We start from the raw sequence: 15,916 nt of genomic DNA on the forward strand, positions 1-15,916 counted from the left end.
AATCCCAAATATTCCCAGATCTGAAAAACATGTATCATTGTCAGGTGTTCCAGGTGAGCAATAATGCTAGTAGCTCCTGGGAATTAATATGTGGGAATAAAAAGCATCTAGACAATGACTCTGTCTATACTTAGCCCACAATCCAAAGGCTCTTTCTGCGTCTGTAGATGTGGGTGGGAGGCACAGACTGTCAGTCATCAATGCTTCAGTGATCAAGGACAATCCTCGTCGTAAAACTGGACTTTTTTTTTTTTTAAGAAATCACCACCCTGCATTCATTATCACGTTGTCTGTAATGTGGGAGCGCGTGTGCGTACGCTGGTATTAGTGTGCGCGCAGCTAAAGCATCTCTTTGATTGTTTCACGTTGCGTGCGCTCACTTGAGAAGAGGCCACAAGGAAATGAAATTCCAACACCTTCTTCAAAAATAGGCTACAAGTTAGCATTCAGGCAAAGCAGGCGACCTTTTGTAAAGATTCACACGGGGTAGCAGTGTCAGCTGTGGCAAAGGACATGGTCAGACTGGAGGGACGTGGAAATCCATGAATCCATCCAGCTCGACGTCCATCTAACAAAACAGAAAAACTCCAAAAGATTTGTTTTTAACGTTTTCTTTTACATATATATTTATATATAAACCCATGTTAACTCTGTTGGCTTGCTGCAAATCCTTCAGACTGGATTCATCTACCCAAAAATAAATCCATAGTAATGAATAATTAATCAATATTTAGTATTTTTGATTATAGAAATCGTACGTGAGTTGAGGGGTTACTAAAACGCACAATAATGTGGTGACCATTTAATTTTATGGCATAAATATTGACCTGTATTTGTAGTTCTTTTGTGTATTTTACATTTTTTCCCTGTGAGCTCTCACTTAGATTAAATAGATAAGCTGCCTATAATTTAAAAACAAACAAATAAATGCTCTCCTATTTTCAACTGTGTGGAGAAATTTGAAAAAATCATTAAAAGGAAATAAAGGCACTTTTTTTTATTATTATTCTCACGAAGCAGGCAAAAAAAAAAAAAATGGAATAAGAAACGCTTTGTATATCAGAAAGTGGCAGCTATTTATTCGCCATCATAATAGGTTACAATCAGGCGGTTTCCCAAAAAGTCTTTTCAGGAAAACATTCGGTGGGAAAATGTGCTGTTAATGGCTGTGATGGGATGAATCGGCTCCACTGTAGCTACAAACATGCACCCAAGTATTAGTTAAAAAAAAAAATCAAATGACTAATATTTTTTTTGGCTGCGCGCATTCGCGATGGTCTCTACGTGGTCCTCATGCACCCATCGACTATCTCGCCTGGCTCCGTGCAACTATTTACACCCTAATCTAAATGTAGCGATTAAAGCCAGACCACAGCTATCCAAACAGCATGCCGAGCCATCCGATTAACTCATTGTCAAAAAATTTACTCCACACTAATTGCGCTGTTTCTTTTCACTAACTGCGCTACGACAAACCTCATGCAGCCGCGCTTTAAAAACGGTTGAAGAGGGCTCCTTTGCAGGGGTTTTTTTTTCTCTCTCTCTCTCTCTCCATTAAAGCGCATTTCGGCAGGAGGATCCACAACAACCGGAGCCGTTTTCTCTCCGTTCGCCCCCTTTTTTCTTTTTACGCGCAGCCTGGAACGACCCGGATCGTTTCGAGGCTCGTTTCACTTGTTTTCACAACTTTTCCTAATCATCGGGCACCGCTGGTCCGCATTTATCCAAAAACTAACCTCGATTATTTTAAAGATACAACATATAATTTCCCCCTCTCTGCAGTATTTCCCTTTGATTCACGCTTGACTCATGTGGCTTCAGGGCCAATAGGGGTCCGCCTTTGGGGCGCCTCGAAACCGCCTCTTCTTATCCCCTTTCATCATCTAACCCGGGACGCCTTGAAACCGCAGGGCCAGTTATTGCCATTTCTTTTTTTTTTTTCAGACAGCCCAATGCGGACTGGCCAACAGCCAATCAGAGACGTGTTTACACTCTGTGACTGACAATGCGCTGGCGCCGCGCCAGCCAATCAAAAGCGCGCATACAACGGTGGGCTTCATTTGTAAACATTTAGCATAATGTAGTAACCCGAGTCCATAGTAATAGAGAGAGAGAGAGAGAGTGTGTGTGTGTGTGTGTGTGTAGGGGGGGGGGGGGGGGGGTATTGGAATTACTGTCTTGTCTGTATGATTCAGTACAGAGTTTAAAGAAAGTGGCTTTGAAGCCGTTTGTCAAAAATCCTCCATCCGCTGCAAAGATTTAAAAACATATCAACGCAGGAATATTTCATGTGTGTGAGTGCCCTAAATTCACATTTTATTCTAAGAGGGTTACAGCCTGCATACACTTTTAGTTTAGATATATTTAAGTTTCTTACCTTTTCTAAAGTCTGTGCTACTGTGCATTTTTTTTTTTTTTTTTTTTCAGCTGTGTGGGTGGTATGTGCACATTTTTATATTGAAATGCGTTTGGAGTATTATCCAACTAATGTAAATCAGTCTGGGTTTAGTAGGCTATATAAACTGTAAACATTCAATCAATCCACCTTTTTTTTTATTTTTTTTTTACAGTATTTACTTTGTCGTGCACCCCACACCTGTCTTATCTACTGAGCATTCAGGCTGAGGCTTCACTGAGCTCCATTGTCAGTGATTTACATCACGTCCTGTTTTAAATCTGGCGCTTCTCGCTCTGTTTAGCTGTGCCAGTCACCGCGCCATTGGCCTGTGCTGCCGGCCAATCAGGGCCGCCCGTATCTCCGGGCGGGCGGCACAAGCTCATTACCATGCAGGTATCCGACCAATGGGAGGTCGTGTTTACCCTGCCCCGAGACGCGAGGTACGCAGTTGCACCGGGAGAGAAACCGCTGCTCGGAGATCCGAGCCGCGATCCAGCCAGGCCGGAAGCCCCAGTCCCACTGCTTCCATAGACTGAACCAGCAGGCTACTGCACAGCCTCACATGGAAATACTGTAGGATTTCACTCTAACCACATGGTTTATTTAAGATTTCGATTTTAAATGGGCGTCGCACTTGGCCTTGTACCTGCCCTCTCTGTGTTTTGTGATTTTATCATTTATTGTTATGCAAGGATTTAACATACCAGTAAGTAGTCATTTTATATACTACTTGAATTTATTTTATTGAATAAAACCTCTTAGGGCCCGTTTTCTCGCTTTCAAAGGGCAGAAGCAGTATTTAGTCCAGAAATGCTTTGTGACATGTTGTCTATTATAAACATTCAGTGCTGTAATTTTTAAAATAACAAAACTAAATGTGTCTTATTTAACCTGGGTGGAATAAATCGATATAAGCGTAATTAAATCTAATGAGCTAAAAATATAGTATTTTGAATTAGGTTGTTATTATTATTAATAATATTAATATTACAGTTGTGTTATAATTTTACTTTAAGGGCATTTAATTCTAATTAGATCAAATTAATGTTGGACGACTCATTTGCAAACGTTTTGTTTTTACCTATTTGCAGAAATGTGACAGGCTACGTATTTTTCTCATGTCCAAGATTTTAAAGGCGTTAATAAATTGTAGAAATATACATTACTGTTAACTTGGTTGGTAGGACGTAGACTCTTGCTGTGGTCCGGCTGTAAATGCCTAAACTCCAAGCGGAGAGCTGTCTCCAGTCGCCCCGGCCGAGGTGCACTCCCTGCCGGCCAGCTCAGCCACAGAGAGCCGCCTGTGTCGTCGCGCTGCATAATTTGATTTATTACGCGCGTTTCTGCTTTCGATTGGATTTTCTAAATGAAATTGACAGCTATTTAATGAATCTCATTAGCGTATCGCATCATCACAGCTATTTTTTTTAATTATGGCGAATATATTGGGGAGTAAATTCTCTTATTTAAGGGCAAAGTGGAAGAAAACAACCGTGGATAAACACGCTGCTGCAAATATATTCCTGTGAAGGTAGATTTCAACATTTTCACTTGCCACACTCATACATTGCGAATAATTTCATTTTAGTGATGTTAGTGGACATTTAGAGTCGGCTAAACACAACAGCATGGCGAGGGGAAGGTAATGGCTGACTGCAAAGCATTTTCTCAGTGTGGAGACAAAGGCAGTCCTCCTGACGGGCGGCCATTCACCTTGGATCTACATGCAGTCCCCAAACTGAATCCTATGCTATCATGCATGCTAATGCAGGGCTTCTTTTTTTTTTAACGTTTCAACATTAAGGGTCCACATTCATGCAAATATTAGCTCAAGAAGCCTCAGCTAAAAAAAATAAAAAATAAAAAAAACAGTCCCAGGGACCTCCTTATGGAAGGATTTTATTGTTGTTGATGAAGCACTGAATTGTAGGCTGGGCTGTGAGTGGCTAAACGGAGAGATGATATTGGGTGTTAAACAGCCTATATCACAGGTACATGCCTGCTTATTGTTAAATACTGCACTACTCATATTTTTATAATAATTAAATTTAGGTTAAAAATATGCTTTTATGTCGATGGGGACCTCTTGCATTCATTTCCAGAAAGCTTGTGGGATCCTCTAATTGAGAATTTCTGTTATAGAGACAGACCTGTACAGGATTGTGTCAATCAGTCATGTAGCATTTATTTATTTACAATTTCAAATGATAAAATCATGCAGCCTTCTGCTTTGCTTCATGTTTTAATTACCTCCAGCCATCAACGACGCACACAAATGGGCTGTTAACGTTTAGGTGATTGTTGTAAAGACAAAGAGGAATATATATATATATATATTTTGTGTGTTTGTTTTGTTTTTACAGTTAAATCACATTGTATTTTAATTTAGGGAAATGGTTTTATTTCATCTCGACCGAATAAGGATGTGTTTTTGTGGCACGACAGAGAAGGTAGCCAATAATGTATTTACTACTCCATTTGATTACCTGACCTGAAATAGGTCAAGGCAGATGAAGACAGTGAGAGTGCAGTTATTCACACGCACGAACGCACGCGCTCGCTCGCGGATGCGCGCGCACTTGCAGGCACACACACACACACACACACACACACACACACATACACACTCAAAAGGGGGAGGGGGTGTTCATGTTTGCAGGAGCTGATGCATCTCTTTAATGGAGCCCTGTTTTAATGATATTCTCACATTTTTAAATATCAGAGCTGCTGCTTTATGATTTCTCTCCAAACTTTACGCACGGACACTAGGCTGTGACTGAAGCTTCACTGTTTAGTCGATGCATGATGCATTTCTCAATTATTCATTTTATTATAAACTGGGTTATTGTGTCCAGATTATACAAAATAATAATAATAATAATATGTTTGGTGTTTATGCCATTTAATATCCTTTATATAAAATAAACCACTGTGGTGCAATATGTAAAAATAGTCTGAGGTGTAATGAGAGCTGGTTGGAGGTGATAGAGGGAGAGAAACGCCTGTATCAATCCGAGACAATAGGACGAGCAGGAGAAGGCATGCAGCGTCGTTCACCTTGAGATGCAGGCTGAAGACACTTCCTTCATATTAACACAACCAAACAGGACAACACTGTTCCTGCGAGGAAGAGCAACTCATGAGCTGTTTGGATTGTTGCAGAAATCACGTTTCAGTAATAGATGTATAGTCTATATGTCATGTTAATGCATGTTTTTTTTTGGGGTGGGGGGGGTAGGGGGGGGGTGACAGCTGCTGACGCGATACTTGAATTACTTGTTTGAATAAAACATCGTGTGAACAATATTAAAGAGAAAAGAATGCAGGCCTATGGGCACCAGTAGGCTGTGTGTCAGTCGTGTCCGTGCCTGTGGAATATGAAGTGCTTTTCTCCATATGATGCATATTAGGCCTATATCCCAGGCTGATCAATAGAGCTGAAGTTGAGCCTGGCTCAGTGGGCTTTTGGACGCCTTGCTGCTCGTTTGGATCTGCAGTGACTTGTTTTGCACCATCGGTTTTAGGTCGAAAACGGTGATTTCATCTTTATGGATAAGAAATCTTGGTATGACAGAAAGGTATTAGAGCCAAATCCAGTGGAGCGCTAGTAATGAATAGTTTTGCTCTCACAATTCTCTGGTAGCACTCTGCAATGTCAGTATTTAGCACAATGCAATTCTTAACCTTGCAAAAATACTCCGTGTTAATAATAAAACGTGCTCAGATTTATTTATTTAATTGTTTATTTTTCTTCTTTTGACAGAAAAGATGATCGGGGGCTACGTTTTTGGCTGGAGAAGCCTGCGCTCGACTGAATGCAACACATAGATCTAAAGGAAAGGATTATTATATGGGTTGCATTTGATTTTCCTGACCTGCCCTATCCGGATTTCGGATTACTAAACATTCTTCGGAATGGAAGGACGGGATTTCGCTGCTCCGGCGCACCTCCTATCAGAGCGGGGCGCCCTGGTGCACCGAGCCGCTTCGCGGATCGCTCCTTCGGGCCACAGCTCTGTACAGCACGCCGGTCACTTCCCGCCGGGGAAGTACTACCCCTCGCACATACCAATGGCTCCCCACTCAGGTTAGTCAAACATTTACGTGGGATTTGTCACACAACAAGGGCAACAACTGAAATGTTTCTGTGTTTTTTTTTTTTGCGCCTGTCCCAGCGCTGCTTGTTGTTGCTGCTGCCTGTGCGTTCAGCAGCGTGAAGAACAGGCTGTGGCCTCCGTCGTGCAAAGCTGATTATTTATTTTTTTGCACAGAACAGACGGCATATTCGGTTTTAAATAAACAGTTGCTCAGGTGTGGCTGTTGACAGAGTTTCACTATTCAAATATCAGCTAATAAATCAGATGAAACTCGATTTGCACAAGGCCTACAGTCGGGAATTTTGATTAAGCTGAATCAACATTTATAGCTTAAATATCTCAAAGGTAATAAAGGCATCTTAGTTAAACAAATAGCCATCTGATAAGTTAGGCAAATGCCATGGTATTTAAAATGGCATTTAAGATCTGTTTTAGTCTGCACGTAGGAAGTTAGACAGAGCGCACTGGCACTGGTCCCCCCCCCCCCCCCACTGGCTCTGGAGCTGAATCTGAAATGAGATGTTGTCACTTCACGTTAAATTTCACGTTAAATAAGTGTCACACCAATGCCATCACTTAGCCAAAAACCCAGGGCCGCAGCATGGAGCCCACCGAGCAGGATTGCACGGGTTACAGTGTGGAGGTTGCACGAAGCAGAACAATGCTGGAAAAAAAAAATAATCCTGCTATATTGGTCTTCCAAGTGTCGGGGTGCAAATGTGTTCACAGTGCATGCATCAGGTTTAACAAGGGACTTGAGTGTCTCCTGTGCTTCAAACGTGCTGGTTTACAAACACAAGTGCAAAGATTTGTGTCCAAAATGTGACAATTCGACATAAAGACAGCTGAACAGAACAATCTAGGCTGTAACAGTTGACACTATGAAAAGAAATACAACTCAGTCAAATGCAACCTGTCATAAAAAAATAACTTGTCTCTTAGTTTTATTATTTTACATTCTACTTTATGCGGCCGTTGAATTGATGAATTGATTTAATTAAATGTCTTCCTGTTAATATATTCAAAAACAGACTCGTGGACAGAATAACAGCGAGGACAGTGACCTGTATTGTGATGCTGTTCATTACAACATTTGTGCATTCAAATAAAGCAAAACACAGTCCCATCAGTGACATATTGATTGCACCGAAGCTTGTGATATTTTTTTCTTTTGAAAACATGTTAATGTGTCTTCTGAAGCCACACGTTTAGGTCACTGGACGTCAAGGGCTATTCAAGTTATTTTATGGATCCTACATGAGATAACACTCACCTATCTAATTCAGTGCTCACAGTGTAGGTAGCTGGATACAGTATTGGTGCTTTTTCCTCTCCGTCATTGCCTTTTATTCTCTTAATTGTTTGATTTTAAATGATCCTGTTGAACTGATCGAATCTATGCAGTATTGTGTTAGTCTAATCAAAGAGCCTCATGTGGTGTTTACAGAGATTCAGAATTTATTTGCAAAATCATGCTAAACACGAGGTATATTCAGTGATTCGGGAGGATTCAGGGACACCATTCACCATTCATCGCTCACCATTCATGTTTGCTTCTGGCAGCACACACACACACACACACACACAGTGCCTGCATCCATATGTTTTTTTTTTTCTTCTTCCTCTTCTTCTTCTTCTTCTTCCTTGAGATGTATTGTTGAGAGCATGAAGGCTAATGCTTGCTACAGGCACAGGTGCACCCCCCCCCATCCACCCACCACCACCCCCAAAACCAGATTTGGTGTTTCTTTTGTAGCCTTGTGCTGCACCAACACGAAGCGCTACTCTCTGAATGTCATCACTGTTCAATGAGCAGCACAGGTGGTTTATTGTTCTCCCCACTCTCCTCGGTGGGTGTGACTGGAGATAAGTCTATCTAATATTCTCGAGATTTGGGAAAATGAGTTATATTTCAGGTATTTGATTGAATTAACATGGAAATAATTTGACACAAATTCCCATAATTTCTAAATCCTCTCTAGGGTCTGTTAGTAATATTTTTGTTATTGCACTCTGCTGATGAACAATCTTTGATATATTATTCCAATAATGTTTGAAAATGTCGGGCATGTCATAATGCAAACAGATGGATGAAACATGAAGCATAATTCACCATTATTCGTGACATATATTTAAGATGATGATCCGTCAAAGCAGTAGATAATGCAAATTTGTAATCCATGTGACACGAGGATCTTTTTTTTTTTTATACCCTTTGAAAGCCATTTTCATTTATTAGGTTCACATTTAATAAAAGCAAAAAATTATAGATCCACTTGTTTTGCAATGTATTTATTTTTACATATTAATTTTTTTTTATTATCCAGATGAATACGGGCCAGTAGTGCTACGTAAGAGCAGACAAATGCTTGTAATGTGTCTGACCAAAAAGGCCCCAGACTGTTCATCATGACAGGGCAGGTCATTAGTGTCCCTTCAAGTGTCCTGTGTGCTAGCAGCATTAGCACAACCGAGCATGTTGTTTGCTGAGTGTGTTGGATCCCCTCCGTTTCTCTGTACTTTCCCCCCCAGAGACTAACTTGCACACTGGTTCACATGAATACTTTACAAAGAGCATGAATATTTCAGGGTTGATGTAAAAATGCATTCTGAGGCAGGTTTCTGATGTGGCTTCTTGAAAGGACTCCTCTGACTTTGCAGAGGTATTTATTGAGTGCTCCCCTCACCCTCACTGTTGAAAAGAGTGATGGCAGTTGCAACACCCTCTTTTGGCATTGTTCCTTGCTGCTTTGTACAATTTCAACACATTTCGGGAGGAAATTTCTATTTCTATTTCTTTTTTTTTTCTTTTTTCTCTTTTGCACAGATTGGTGAGTTTGGTTGCAATCAGGCAACAACAGATGTAAACACACACTCCTACCTTCATGTCCACTGAACCATGTTACTCAGCACTGGTAGAAATCCTGTCAATGTACATTTGCTTCTGTCCATCTTCACCTACTACAAGCCAGTCATTTGTAATGCATGTCAGGTGGTGGATTTATAGTTTGCACTTGCACTGTGTTCCGGGAATGTGACATTGGAGCAACTTGTCTCTCTGTGTGCTTGCTGTAACCGTGAGACACAGACCTGTAAACTCATCTAATGCGGTTTAATTCAGCCAGTTCATTTACGGGCACTTTGAAATAGTAATTTTATCTTTGCTGGCTCCGACATAAGCTTGGAGACAGTCTTCGCTTGGCTGCGAGGCCCGGATTCAGATGTTGGATGGTGTCAGAGCAGGAGACACAGTGGAGCTGTCTTTACTGCTGGCATTTATGGCTGTGGGCTCATCTTTCAGCCATATTGTTCTGATCAGCGTGCTCTGGCTGAGGTGTGGCTGTGTGAAAAGCAACAGGGGGTTCAGAGGCTGTCCGTGGTTTAACCGTGCTCTAAACACCCCATGTAACCAAAGGTCATATTTGTGTCATTTTGCTCACTAAGCCTCCCCTTCCTTTACATCTCCTCTGCCTCCCTTTCCATAAGCTGTCCCCTCTCTATCCTCTCCCATTTCTCAGTCTCTTTTCTTTCCAGCAGGAAGACCCTTGTGTCTGGGAAGCAGTGGTCTTCCTGCCACTTCTGTTTTAGCCACCCTCCCCTGCCCTGGGCCATTGTTGCAGACCCCAGCTTTGTGTGTGTTTTATGGCTGCTGTTAGAGATAAAAAACAGTCCCTTCCACCCCCTTTATTGTTTTCTGGTAGGATGTCCCTGTCATTCCCTTGGTTTTTATGTCCTAGCTGGATATCCAAGCAGCTTCCCCCTTCAAAGGTTAGCTGTTCTGTCTGCCTTCTCCCATTTTTTTTCCCAAAGGGGAATAAATAACTTTACTGAGACTTTTATTGAACGTCTCATTGCTGTAATATCCCATGGGTCTGTGGTTGTTGGGAAGACACTTCAAAGACAAACACAGGTGTTTGGTGGAGTTAGCAATGGGCTGGTTACAACCAGGGTCTTAGGAATAAACTTCAGTGGGTGGGTGAGGGTTGTTTAAAAGGAAGGTTTCTCCTTCTTGGCCTTGTAGCTCTTGTGTTCCATGTTTCGCATGCTCAAAGTCATTATTTAACTTTACACCACCTAGTCCCACAGGTGAAAGCCTATGCTGGTTCTTTCTCTCTAAATCAAACAATTTAGGGGTTTTAGCGAAAGAAATTCAAGCGGTGAGTCTGACCTGAGGGAAAGAAAACTGACATCTTGAATAGTATATATTAAATATTACATTACAGGGCTACTTGTATCTGGGAGCCGCTGTGGTGCAAATACAGTGACAGGACGTGGGTTTTAGGCCAAGTTCCACTTGAGTGCTGCCTTGTGTGCGCTCCCTCCCTCTTTTGCTGCGGCTCAGCAAAACAGAGCGAGAACTTTGGCCTGTTGTCGTGCTCGTTTGTGGGTTGTTGTGAGATGACACGGCTCGGGTGCGATGTCACAGGAGTCCCCCTGAATAGTAGAGGTGTTGCTTGGCATCATACACCTGGCTGAAATAGCACCTTGCCCGGTGCTGCCACCATCTGTCACCTTCCCCTGACACTCCCACTAGAAACCCATATGACTGGCAAGGGCAGTCAGCTGTGTTACACAGGTCTGATTACAAAGGTAACATGAGGTAACTTAAGGACAGATTTGATAGCAGAGTTTTAATCAGTGCTATTTATTGCATTTCTTGGACCATCAGCCATAACTCTTAGGGTGAGTGTGGCGAAAAAAAGCATTGTCCGGCTTTCCAAGAGGATTTTGTCTAGCAAGTGGCCAAGCTGCCACAGAAACGGGCTCTTCAAACACACCGCCACCCACACTACACCGTGTGGCATGGTGCCACTGAGCACTCGCCTGGAGCATGGGGCGTGTACACAGGCCAAACACAAAGGAGACCCACGGGTGAGAGCGATGGGTAGGGTAATACCTTCCTGTATCGGATTTCAGGGCATTGGATTTCAAAACCTTCCTGTCTATTTTTACATTCAACACCATGAAGTGAGAAGTTGCATTAAGAATTCAATAAGGGTTTGAAAGTTTGCTTCCCATGATGAGAATGCACACACCAAAAAATAAACAAAATAAAATAAATGAACAAAAAAAAAAACTGACGGACTGATATAAATTTGGATCTCTCCTTCCACCTCTCTCTGTCTTTCTCCCTCCTCCTCCCTTCTTTGTCTCAGTGTCAGGCTGATTCTCATAAGGCAGCCCCAGGCCCACCTCAGTGCATGGCCGTATTGCATGTGACAGCTGTTAGACATTATTAACGGCTCAAGCAGACAGTCCAGATCATCATTATTATTAATTTGTTCTATTTCAGTTTTATCATTGTAATTGTTTAGTGAAAAGAAAAAAACAGGGTTGTTGCCCTATTGTTAATAGCAGATTTGTTGTCAGTGACAATAATGCAAGCACGAGTGTGTGTGTGATTGTGTGTGTTCTGTTTGGGTGCATGTCAGAGTTTTTTTTTTTGTTTTTTTTTTCGTCCATGCAAGTGTGTGTCACGGGCTAAGTTCTTCAGACACCCCTCCCCATTAGAGCTGAGGCACCCTGTGGTTGGCTGTGAGGCCTAAACAGGTGCATTGTTAACCCTCTAACGTCTGAGTCTGTCCCTGCCCCGATCTGTTGCTAGTGCTCCTGGCAAGATTTCATGCTCATGATGCAGCTTGTTCAGCGCTCCCGCTTTGTTTCTGCATTCACTGCAACATGTGAACTAATGCTGTGTTCTTTCTCTGCACGTAAGAGGAGTTTTGTTTAAACTCTTCATCGCTTAGTCTCATTTAGACTTTAGTGCACAGGATGATGAGTTTCTGCCACAACACTAACGAGTTAATGTATGGAATTCGCTTTAAAAGGGGAAACAGTTCTGCAGTTGTTGCTGTGTGGCGCTTCCTTTCTGTTCCTGTCTGTTGAATATTATTGCATATTTTCTGTATTCAGAGCTTCCCTCTTTCAATTGGCAGACTGTGATGCACAAACGTAGATGTATTTGGTGGAGGGACAAGCCTAAGAGCAGATAAACTCAAATAATGGGCCACGATTTGGTGACTGTCAGCAGGAAACAGCGGGCGGTGGTGACACACAGTACCAAACAATGAGGTGTGCTGCTAAATATATGCAGAGATTTGCCATTAAATATACATGCAGTATGCCTCTCAAGGATGTGTCAGCCCTTTTGTGAGAAAACAAAGATTAGCATCAGGAATTCCATTTTAATAAGTCTCTTGGGACCATCCAACCAGCTGCCTAGTACTCAATCCAAAGGGGACTTGTTGCTGTCTCTCTCTTTTTGTCATTTTTCTTCTTCCCTTGCTCTCTCTCTCTCTCTCTCTCTCTCTCTCTATCTCTCTCGCTCTCTCACACTTAGATTTCCCATGCTCCTTCTGACATTGATTAGAACAAAAAATCAGTTGTTGCTTTTTTTTTTTTTTTTGGTCTAATAATCTGTTTTACACCACAAATTTTTTCATGTCTACATGGTTTTTCATGTCCGTGCGGTGTCTGCTCCTCCCTTCACCTCCTCCTTTTCTTGTACATTCATTGTACCCTGCGTTTCTCTCTTTGGCCCCCGCCTTATTTTGCTTTTTTTTTTTTTGTACCCTCTGTCTAGTGTGACCACTAGGCTACACTGCCTCCTCTTTCTGATATAGTGTGTGCCCTGAGGATCTGGGGCAAATGACTGGCTCCTCAGCAACAGATCTGTGTTTGTCTGCCGGTGCTGCATGCATTAGCTCTATGTGTTTGCCATGCACGGCCACTGACCTACCCTCTGGTGAACGGTGGGGGAGGGGACCGAGTGACTTTGTGTGTTTGCGCGACAAAGAGAGAAACAGACAGAGAGACAATGGGAAAGAGAACAGAGCGACAGCACGACTAGATGCACGCTGTCACATGCTGTCATGCACTCACTGGTGCATTGCATGCGGATGCGTATAAAGGCACGTGCACGTGCAGATACACAAACATTTCCACGTCATACACACACTCACACATCTAGCTTCCCAGGAGGCCATGGGGCCAGTGGGACAGAGCAAGCTTGAGAGTCTGGTTCGCCTGTTTATATCTAATTATAGAACCTGGACTATTTCTGCAACCACTGCTCCAGCATTTTTATAGTCTTACGAGGGGGAGAGAGAGACAGACAGAGAGAGAGCGGGAGAGGAGGGTGGTGGAGGGGTGGGGGGGTGAGAGTGCGGGAAAGAAACAAAGCTTTGACAGCCTTTTCTCACAATGGTGAACAGTTATCTCATCCCTTCAGCACTGCTACAGTCTGCAGGCTCTCAGTAAAGTACAGCAGGAGACAGAGGGGGAGGGGGAGCGTCTTATGTCGTAAGCCCTCTCATCCTCATGTAACATGAATGTGCAAATTTATGAGAAGCAAGCAATGACAAACAAGGCAATTTATTTTTCCCATTAGCTTCACTGAAACACTCGTGTGACAATAGCCCCAGTAAAAAGAGAAGCATTTCTTCACCCTTGCCCTTTTGGGGGGGGGGGAGGCTCTCACTTCTATGTGACAGATAGTGCTGTCCATCACAACAGTCAAAACAAACGTGAAGGTTGGGCTTAGCCTTGTGTAAAATGTATCTACTTTTAAAGTGAAAGGGCCAGTTCAGTAGTTAATCCTCAAGCTCGGTGGCTGCTATCCAGCTGAGTAGCTGCTGTTAGCCAGGGGAGCCTGGAGGGGGGCAAGCTGTCAGGGAGACACTTGGCTGCCTTTTGGCCTGCCTGGGGATGCCAGGTGAGAGTCAGATCAGAGCAGGGTTGGGCCTGTGGGTACCGGCCAGACAGGTTGCAGCCTCTTGCAGGTGCTTTCATAAAGAGCCCCCAAGGCCCAGTGCACAGCCTAGTGGATGAAACCTGAGCCAGGTGCTCCCCATCCCCCACCTCCGTACATAAGCCACTATTTAACAGAAATGTGTGATTACATAAACCCTACCAGCACCACCACCTACTCCAACTCCTTTTATTCTGAGACATGGCAAGTAAATTAATTGCCTGTGAGTATGTAACTTATATACCGAGATAAAGTTGCACTGTCTGGTTGAGGCGTAGCGTGACGGCTGCAATGATAGCTCCATTGTGTTGATGTTGAGGGGGGTAGTTAGCGGCACAGCCAGCGGGCCCTTGCTGGAGGGCTGGAGAGCCTCTGATTAATAGTAGGGAATGCTTTGAAGTGACACCCAAGTGCACGGGCTCACAGGCTAATAGCAATACCATCAGTAGAGGAGCGCTCTCTCTTCCTCAGTCTTCATTAGCTAACATTTTCCCAGCACTATCTCGGCACCCTCCCTTTGCACACCTTGCTTCATCTACAGGAACCTTTTCAGATGCTGCTCCGTTTTTCACGACTTCACTGTTAATTCTCTCATGGGATTTAAATTTTTTTTCTTAAAGGACAGGTGAAGTGTGGCATGGGATTGATGTGGGACGCAGTTAAGGGCTATTCTCAGGATGCATTTTGATCTCCCGTACTGACACACAGGCTACAACTGTGGGTGTGTCTTGCGTTTAGGACGACGAGGCAGGCAGGCAGGGTTGGGTCTGTCAGCTGTTGGAGTAAAGTAAACTATTAGCGGTGGGAGAAGGCAGTTTTTCCAGTGAAGAATTAGAAGCACTTCTAATTGCAGTGAGGTTGGGCTATGATTACATGCTGGCTAATGCACTGACAGACCTCTCACTTGGCTGGCTCTCAGAATGCTGCTGAAATGGCTGAATGCCTTTTGGTTATACAGCATAATGGGAGGGAGTGTGTGTGTGTGTGTATGTGTATGTTTGCTATGTGTGGGTGGCTGCCTGTGTGTATCTGTGATTAAACTTGCTTTTAAGAGTTGTTTTCTGTGCTTTTTGCATATTTAGTTTTTCGGTTACGCATTTTACTTGCATACGTGTGTGGGTTTGTGTGTGTTTTCTGTGTGATAACTGTGTTCCGCTTGTTTCTTGAGTGCCTGTCATTATTTGTAGTGGAGGCAACTTTTCTTTCCAAATCAAAACTCAGCTGGCGCAACTGTCTCCGAACAGTACGGAAGAAGTGTGCTTTTGTGTTTGTGTTGTGTTTGTGTGTCTGTGTGTGTGTGTGTGTGTGTGTGTGTGTGTGTGTGTGTGTGTGTATGCCCACGGGAAAGAGCAATCAAAGGAGCTGTGTGGTGAAGAGATTGTATAAAAGGAGTGAGAGAGGAAACAGAGTGGCAGGCAGCTGAGAGGGCAGCATGTGGGGGTGTACGGGGGGCTGATGCAGGTGCCTAATGCTACCTCAGCCCTGGGCGTTTTATATTCCATCCATCTCTCGATTCTCCACTTCTGCACGAGGCTGCTGGGGGATGTAGTAAATCCACCTGCTTCACTTACAACACTGATTAACCAGTATATCTGTGGCACTATTTAGAATAACAACACGTGCAGATGGATTAATTTGATCCTTAAACCTGTTGCATAAATAATAAGTTAG

The 15,916-nt window shown here is 43.1% G+C and overlaps 1 protein-coding gene across 7 annotated transcripts in view; it reads left to right on the forward strand.

Moving 5' to 3' along the window:
* Positions 1-2,861: 2,861 nt before the first annotated feature.
* The window catches only part of LOC113152282 (BAH and coiled-coil domain-containing protein 1), a 59,058-nt gene continuing 46,003 nt past the window's right edge, over positions 2,862-15,916 (forward strand). For 3 of the 7 annotated variants that reach the window (XM_026345443.1, XM_026345484.1, XM_026345491.1), the window contains exons 1-2: positions 2,871-3,104; positions 6,162-6,485. In XM_026345443.1, coding sequence (XP_026201228.1) covers positions 6,314-6,485 — 172 coding nt within the window. In that variant the 5' untranslated portion in view covers positions 2,871-3,104; positions 6,162-6,313. Of the gene's footprint in view, positions 3,105-5,812; positions 5,977-6,161; positions 6,486-15,916 lie in introns of those variants that run through there. The other 4 variants (XM_026345452.1, XM_026345475.1, XM_026345461.1 and 1 more) reach the window with 4 other exon arrangements.

The sequence above is a fragment of the Anabas testudineus genome, chromosome 8 (genome assembly GCF_900324465.2).
Source record: "Anabas testudineus chromosome 8, fAnaTes1.2, whole genome shotgun sequence".
Taxonomy (NCBI): domain Eukaryota; kingdom Metazoa; phylum Chordata; class Actinopteri; order Anabantiformes; family Anabantidae; genus Anabas; species Anabas testudineus.